Raw genomic sequence first — 8,434 nt, forward strand, 5'->3', positions numbered from 1 at the left:
TTTAGAAACTCAGAAGCTGATCAAATATCGGGTTAAATATCGGTGGGGTGGCCGATGTCCGATATTCAGTTTTAAGGCCGATACAGACCGATACAGATAGGGGGCCGATTATATCGTGCATCCCTAATTAGAATCCAGGATAAGACCTTATTACCTTACCTTACCTTATCTTGATGGCGAAAATTATTGTCAATGTAATATCAGGAAACGCCAACTTGTCCAAATATATTAAGAAAAATATAAAAAAAAAACAGTGTTTTTATAAGAAATTAATGAAAAACACTGAGAGTGAAAGAAACACATTTTTTTTCGGTACAACATAACCTTAGAGGCATTAATGCTGAAACTGGCACTTAAATTTTTTTGTTTATAAACCTTAATATAATAGTTAAATGGGCTTATTAACTTTTCTAACTTTACTTTTCAACTTTTTACCTTTTTAACTTTTTTTCCAACTTAATTTCCAGTAGGTAATAAATCATTCAAGGGCTCATCTAATTGGTCAAATGCCAAAATAAGATGTACAGCCGTGCAGCAGTATCTTTGCTGAAAGGCTGGATATAGATCTTGTGATTCTAGACCTCACTAAGGGAAGGGGGGGGGGACTCAATTTCTAAGGGGTATGCAAGTGATCAAAAACGGTAACTTGCCTTATAAAGGTTTAAGGATGTTAAAAAGGCTTCTCAGCATTCACTCAGTAGTATATCTCAGAGTAAATCACCTGGATTTGGATGGAAGATTGATGATACTATTTTCTATTTTCTGCAGACTCAGCTGTTCCGACAATGTTCGCTGATGGTAACAGTGTTATAACACAACGGAAGCTGTCTAATGTAAAAGCAAAATCTCTTAAACTTAACGTCGAAACAGTGAGCAGCGCTACTGGAAAGTCTTCTGGTAGGGATCAATATTTATATTATTTTCAGTTTGAGTTGGTATTCTTACAGCTTGTAATCCATCTTCTCTTTCATCTAGGAAACACAATCCCAGGGGCTAATTATACGGCTACGGATGGGAGTGTTATCTTTGCTGACCAATTAGAGGGAGTCAGCGTAGATACCATAGACTTCTCAGTGAACATTAAGCAATCGCGGGATCCTGCAGGTAAAAGTTTATTCTCAGATATTAAATGTTGGGTTCATATGAAACACCCAAAACTGAGATCAGCAGACAGAACATTTGTTTTAAAAAGCTGCTTTCTGGACAATTTTATATCAAAGAATTTGTTTCAGTAATAAACAAGCTTGTCAGTACAAGCACAATGCTGGATTCAGGTCAGTGGGTTACACAAATTAAATTCCTTTATAAGAAGCATAATCAATACACTTATAATCTCACACCACTTTTAGGAGTCATTTTAATTAAAATTACGCTGACATATTGGTTACAAATATTTAAAGAAACCCAACACATGAGGTTAAGTTGTTTACTTTGAGAATTTGCTCCTGAATGAGGATGAAGCTATAATGGACAATCACTGGCAATGTGTTGTTGCCTTTGCTGAAAGCATACAAATTCCCAGTAATCTGGGTAATGTAACCAATAAACAGGGTTAAGGGCAATAAAAGTTTTTCGATTGCATTTTTAGTAGTTCACTTTTTCTAAAAGCAAGTGTCAACACTTCCGCTTTAAGCCTGTTTTCTGTTTTCTAACAGGCAGAAACCTGTAGAACCGGAATTGGCACCTTGTTCTTCTGACATGTCTGACAGAAGGAAAGCAGGCCCCCATGTCCTCCAGCATTGTAACCCCATAGCAGCATAAATACAGATTTAGCTCAAGATAGCCTGAGCTTCTCTAACTATCAGCTGTATCAAAAGAAGTTTTAAGTCTCCTCTTGTGGAAATATGTTTTAGTCTGCCACGCAGACTAAAAACAGAATGATTAGTAAAACCAGAATGTCTAAAACATCTGCGTCTCATTCTACTTTTGGACATTCTAGTAACCAGGAGCAAACCTGCAGGATGGGAGTATAGTGCTCTGTTAGGGACATAAACAGTCAGATCTCTGATATGAGATGCAACATGATTACTTAGGGCTTGATATGTTAGAAAGAGACAATGTTGCCACCATTTGAGGTCTGGATGTGAATACTTGGTAGTAATTCTTCAAATTTTCATCTAATACAGGTTTTTACACTAACAGTACAGTAGAAGAAGTTTTCCTTATTGTCCCATAGGGTTTTAAAGCTTCTCACAGTGCTATAACATCTGTCCTTCTCAAAGATATTTCTTAATATTTATTTTTGTCCCCGCAGCTCTGCAAGGTGCTACCAACCTTTCCAATCAGGTAAAGGAATCTAATCTGATCTAAAGCCCATTTTCATACAGCGATAATCTAATACACTGATGGTTCAGTCCAATGTGAATCAAAAACTGGAAAGAAATATTGAAAATTCAAATGTTTATTCATTCTAGAGCTATTGGTTGTCTGTTATGTACTGTGTTTACATATCAAGCTTTCTTCTGAATTTTGTAGGATCCTTCTGCAAAGATGATCATAAAGCACAAAGTTGAGCTGATCAGATGCCTGATGGCTGATCCAAAACACATCCTGCAGCATGTCCATCAGGAATCCATCATCACAGACAGAGAATACCAGAATCTGAAATCCTATTCCAAACCAGAGGAGGCTGTTACCATGCTGATTGACCAGGTTATCGAAAAACTTCCAGAAACATGTCGTCAGTTCCTGAAGCTTCTCCAGGATCCCAAAGTTCTGGAGGAATATCCAAAGCTGGCTGAGATCTTCATGCTTAATCCTAATGGAGATCCCTGATAAGCAGTTGAATATTACTTTATATTGATGGACGAATTACAAAGATAGAGATCATAGTTTTAATGTGTATGTGTGCTTTTCCTTTTTAAGATTTAAAGATAAATACTTTTAAAGTCTCTGTTGTCCTAGAATGCGTGAATTATTTTAGTACCAAACATTCACAAGTAAATTTTATCCTTCAAACTAAGTATAAATAAAATGAAAGATTTTGAAACCATTTTGCTTTGTAAAAGTGTAAATACCAAATCTGTTCTGAAGCGCTGTTAGTGGAGTAGATGCTCCTACTGTAATGGGAAGAAGTACCAAAAGTGAGAGGTGTGGTTTTGTGGGATTCTAGAACCTCACAGGATATCCTGAAATTTAAAGCTGCAGTTTACAAAATTAGCCACTAGATGTCAGAATAGCGGAATGATGGGTTTAAGATCAGTTTGATGCAAAAGCAAATTTTGCACAAGATTATTTTCATGTAACCACTGATTTGACAGGATAACATTTTCACAAAACTGTTAACATTACACACTTAATTTGTCATTCTAACTGTGTTTGAAAGTAGTTGTAAATTGAATGAATAAAAGCTGTTTTTTCAAATAATCAACACACTTATTTAAGGAAAGTTCAACAGTAGCCATTATAAATTTACCCACTTTCCATCCTGGGCCCTTCGCTGGTCCTTGGCTGGTCCCCTACAATTTTAAAAAGGTTTAAAAAACCTTTTTAAACATCAATATTTGTACTAAAATATTCTTTCTGTCATTATTTGTGGACATTAAGATCTGAAGTGAAGCATCATCTCCTTGTCAGACCCTGCAATTCAGTGAAAGGGTGGAGTCATTTTTTTTTATTTTTTTTTTTATTATTATTTTTTATTTTTTTTATTATTAAAAAAAAAGAAAGGGTGGAGTCAGAGTAAAAAAATATGCAGGAGGTCCAGAAAGGAGGAGGTCACTCCTGTGGCTGGAAGTTGGAGGGGATTTCGTTAGGAGTTGGATGAAAATGGGGCTGCCATTTCTGCTGGCATTTGACTGGGAAAGGCCATTTTGAATGGCTGCTACTGTAGCTAACCTGACAGGAGTTCAGGCCTGTGGAATCAAGAAAAGAAATAAGTAGACCTATTCTAAGACCACGAAGCAGGCAAAAAGATCTTAAAGCAGATAAAAAAAAGGGTAAAAAATCAGTTTCTAAACAAATGTCAGTTTGAAATAGCAAAAAAAGAACAGTGAGAATCATTATCCACAAATGGGTAAAACAGAACAATGGGAAACCTCCTCAGGATGTCCGACCAAACAAAATTACTCTAAGACTTCATTAACAACTAACAGGATCAAAGAAAAAACAAATATCTTAAACTTCAAAGGCTCAATTGCTTCCATTTTAGTCAGAGTTTATTATTCTAATAAAAGAATTATAAACTTGGTCAAATTAACCTCCATAGGGGAGCGCCAAGACAGGAATCACAGCTAACCCTAAAGAACATTTGGCAAAAATATGAGTTAATGTTTTTATAGTTTAGAGCAGGAGTAACCAATTAAAAATAAGCAGTGAACAAAGAAAATCAACAACCAGTAAAGGTCCGGAGACATATTTAATTATAATCCTTTACTTTAAACAGAATTTAACACTGGAATAAAATTGAGGTGTTTATTCATCCATGTTATACATTGATTATTAAAGAAAAAAATAGAAAATTTTTCAATTTTAAAATTTAAAGTGTTTTTTGAAGTAGAGAATTGTTCAGTTTGGTATATAGACAATTTCCTGATTCACATCTTTTATAAAACACATTTGTTTCTTTCTTTTCTCTGTCTTAAGGAGAGCAGTGGGCTTTATGCTGCCCTGCAAGGCTTTAAACCTGTGTTTGAATGGAGACAAAGCCATTCTAAAGTGCATATCAAGGTGCTCATTTTGAGCCTGGATCAATATATATTTTTTTAATTATGATCATGGTGGAGAATCCTGCTTCACAGCAGCAGGTTGAGCCAAACATACTCAAAATGTGCAAGGTCCACTTTGAGAACGCCATTTCACTTTTCTTTCACCAGTTCCCCGAGGTTCTTCCAGCAGTCCACACTTCCTCTGCTCTCTTTTTCTCATTGTCTTCTCCTTCTTTCCCATTGTCCGACTTGCCACAGGTTTGCCTGCTGTGTCTAAAAGTAGCAGCAGCAACCCAGACTGACAGCTCACTGGATAATTTGTATCATGTGCAGCCTGGTCTCAGACGCTCTGGAGGGCTTTACCATGCTAACATGAGAAGCAGCGCCAGTGACGTTTAGACACTGTTGTCGGACAACATGCGGCAATTCATAAATGTTTTAAATCAGGTTGGGTCCGAATTAGCCAGTAGGTGGGTCTGCGGTCCGCTAATCCAGCGGCCCCCAACCACCGGGCCGCGGACTGGTACAGGTCCAAGGGTCATTTGGTACCAGGCCGCACAGAAAAATTATNTTTGAAAAGTATTAAAAATTGCGGTATTCTCTCCTAATTACATCAGTCGGTGCATCTGTGCCTCTTCACATAGGTTAATTCAGTTCAAGACTCATCCTATCTATAACATCCTATCTTTGTGAAGCGGGATTTTCTGCGGTTACAGCGACCAAAACAAAGCTACGGAGCAGACCGGACATCACGAGCACACTTCGTCTGTCATTTTCTCCGATTACGCCTAGATGGGACCGGCTTTTTGTTTTATTTTTATGCTGTTTGTATTTGATTTTTGATTTGCCAGTCGTATTATTTTACTTGATCGTATTACCCACCCCCCGGCCGGTCCGTGAAAATATTGTCTGACATATAGCGGTCCGTGGTGCAAAAAAGGTTGGGGACCGCTGCTCTAATCCATTACCTCTGGTCTAAAGCATTCAGCTTTGACCGATAATAGAAAAAATCAGATAAAACTTTCAATGATGCAACCTTTTTCATATCTTTGTTGTTAGAATCTAGTTAACAGAAACTAGAGAGGTAGCGGCCTAGTGGTTAGGGCATTGCTCCAGAGGTTCGAAGTTAAAGCCCCACTCCCACAGACTGACACTCTTGGCCCCTGAGCAAGACCCTTAACCACACACTCCAGGTGCTGCACAATGGCAGCCCACTGTTCCCCAAGCGGATGGGTTTAATAAAGTGAGTTCATTTCGTTGCTCTATACTAGTGACAGTGTAATGACAATAAAAAGCTGGGGGGAAAAAATAACGAAAAGAAAAAAATATATATCTTGATCATTAAATGTCAACTAATAAATGTCATTTATATATATATATCAAGTTTGAAAGCAGTTTAAAATGGATATTGTAGAAACTTTTAGATGAGAGAACCCGAGATATTAACAATTTTTACAAATTCCAAGTACTTCAAGGGTTTCTAAGTCATACAGCTGTTGCCTAAATTAGCGATACCTCCCTGATTCTCATTGTTCAACCTTGTTTTAAGGCCTGTTGTCCTTTTCTTTTTTTTAAATCTTCTTTGCTGAATGATAAAGTCTTAATTACGCTCCCCCCACCCCCTGCCTGTGGCTCCAGCCCAACTACAAATAATACCAGACACTGGTTTGTTCTGTCTTACCTTACCTGAGAGTTTTAGTTTTCTCTTCCTTGTCACTTCGGTCGTTGACTCAACCAGAAGTATGTCATTGTTGTGACATGATCCTAAATAAAAGACTCATGTACACCCTGAAGGAAAAAGCAAACTGCTGCTGTTTAAAAGCTCAACCACAAGAGGTCACAGTAGCTCAAGTTTTATTTTGGAGTCCCTCATTTAGGACAGTTAGAATTGCTGATCAACTTTCATTAGTGTTTTTTTTTTCTATTCACCTATTAGAGTTTAAATGAACCAGCAGGACATTAAAAAGTCCAAATGTTTGCCAGGAATCTGTGGTCAGCTCTGGTGTTTCTTAAAGAAACCTTTTAGAATTCAATTAATGAAGGGAAGTCATATTTATCTGCCCTCTGCCAGTAAATATTAAATGGACACCCATGTGCATCTGCGTTCCGCAGGGGGACCTTGGATTTCTGGCTGCGGACCAAGAGGCAGACAGTTAGTGGCTGAAAGAGTCACTTGGAATGGAAACCGTCTGACGCAGTTGGTGGATCATAAAACAGCAGCAGGAGAACAACACTCTCACACCTCCTGTGAACCGACTGCTAAAACCTCACCATCATATTTCTCTTTGACATTTTTACTGCTCCAAACATCTTTTTGGAGATAAAAACACCCAGATGTGGCAAATTTGTTGGAGTCACAGATATAGAGCTTGTTGCGCTTAAAGAGGCTTATCTGCTTTTCTACTAAACACCATCATCAGCAGTAAAAAAAAAAATGGGTTTGGCATCATGCTTGTATTGAACTGGTGTCCAATTGAGAAAATTACGCCGAGAACATGTCAGCATTCAGTGTTTCTGGAAAGTGAACATCAGCTAATGAGTTTCTAATGTGGCAGCAGTTCACCTCCAGCAGAGACAGAAAGCCATCAAACATGATGTTGGAAGCTCTCTTATTCCTAACAGCTGCTTCCCCAAAGATAATCTTCATCCTTCATCTTCCTGTCCCCATTTCCAGTTGATGCGGACTCTGGTAACACTTGGAGCAACAGAACAGACATCGCACAGCTTCCAAAGAAACCACAAGGAGACCCTTTTTAATCTATCAATCTGTCATCGGTTGGGGTTATTAAATAGCAGATTTATGGTTTTTATGGTTCATTAAATAATATTCCTTCATTTTCAGTCATTTATAATTATATAACTTGCATGCAAACCTTGATTCCCTCCATTAGTAAAACTTATAGTCTGTTTGAAGCAGGGTAGCTTACTTATAATTTGGATTATTGTATTGCTTTTATCTTTTTTATGCATCACTATTTTCTTTATGCTTTGCTTTCAGGTAGTTACATATTCTTTCAATCTTTTAAAGAGGCCTTGAACAGAAATCTTGCAGACATTCTGAGCTCACAAAGTTGTATTTATTCTGCTGCTACTACATTTGTGTGAGGACCCAGAAAGCTTTAGGGCTAAAGAAAACATCGGTTAACAGCCAATCAGTGATCAGATTTTTTGGAGTAGAAAAAGCCTCTGTACCCAAGAAAACCTGGATGTCTCTTTTTTAAATAAACTGGAAATAGAGCAGAGACATGGTAAATGGCATGTACTTATACAGCACCTTTTTTCAAGTCAGGAGACTTGACCAAAGCGCTTTACACTACACTCATTCACCCATTCACACACACACACACACACTGATGGTGGCAAGCTACATTGTAGCCACAGCTGCCCTGGGGCTCAATGACAGAAGTGGGGCTGCCGTACACTGGCGCCACCGGGCTCTCTGACCACCAACAGTAGACAATGCAGGTGAAGTGTCTTGCCCAAGGACACAACAACAATGAAAGTCAGAGCCGGGGCTTGAACCATCAATCCTTCGACTGTCGCCCTATGCGACATTTACCCACAACTTTAACAGAGCACAATAAAAATCCATCTGTTAGGAAAGAAAACCTTAACCAGAGGGGATGGACTCAGATTTCAGCTTTCAAAAACCTACAATGCAGCAATTGAGTTGATCCCTTCCCGCTATCATCGCAACACCAACCCCTTCACAGCTGATCAGAACGTCTTGCCTATTCAGCCGTGCCAACAATTCCCTTTAAAGGAATAGTACACCCAAAACATGATTA

General features: G+C 38.2%; 1 protein-coding gene across 1 annotated transcript in view; it reads left to right on the forward strand.

Moving 5' to 3' along the window:
• The window catches only part of LOC107092714, a 4,519-nt gene extending 1,547 nt beyond the window's left edge, over positions 1 to 2,972 (forward strand). The window contains exons 3-6 of the mRNA XM_015387323.1: positions 769 to 897; positions 976 to 1,104; positions 2,255 to 2,286; positions 2,476 to 2,972. Of these exons, the coding sequence (XP_015242809.1) occupies positions 769 to 897; positions 976 to 1,104; positions 2,255 to 2,286; positions 2,476 to 2,775 (590 nt within the window). The 3' untranslated portion in view covers positions 2,776 to 2,972. The remainder of the gene's footprint in view (positions 1 to 768; positions 898 to 975; positions 1,105 to 2,254; positions 2,287 to 2,475) is intronic.
• The last annotated feature ends 5,462 nt before the right edge of the window (positions 2,973 to 8,434 follow it).

The sequence above is a fragment of the Cyprinodon variegatus genome, unplaced genomic scaffold, assembly GCF_000732505.1.
Source record: "Cyprinodon variegatus isolate N-32 unplaced genomic scaffold, C_variegatus-1.0 Scaffold391, whole genome shotgun sequence".
In the NCBI taxonomy this organism is placed as follows: Eukaryota; Metazoa; Chordata; class Actinopteri; order Cyprinodontiformes; family Cyprinodontidae; genus Cyprinodon; species Cyprinodon variegatus.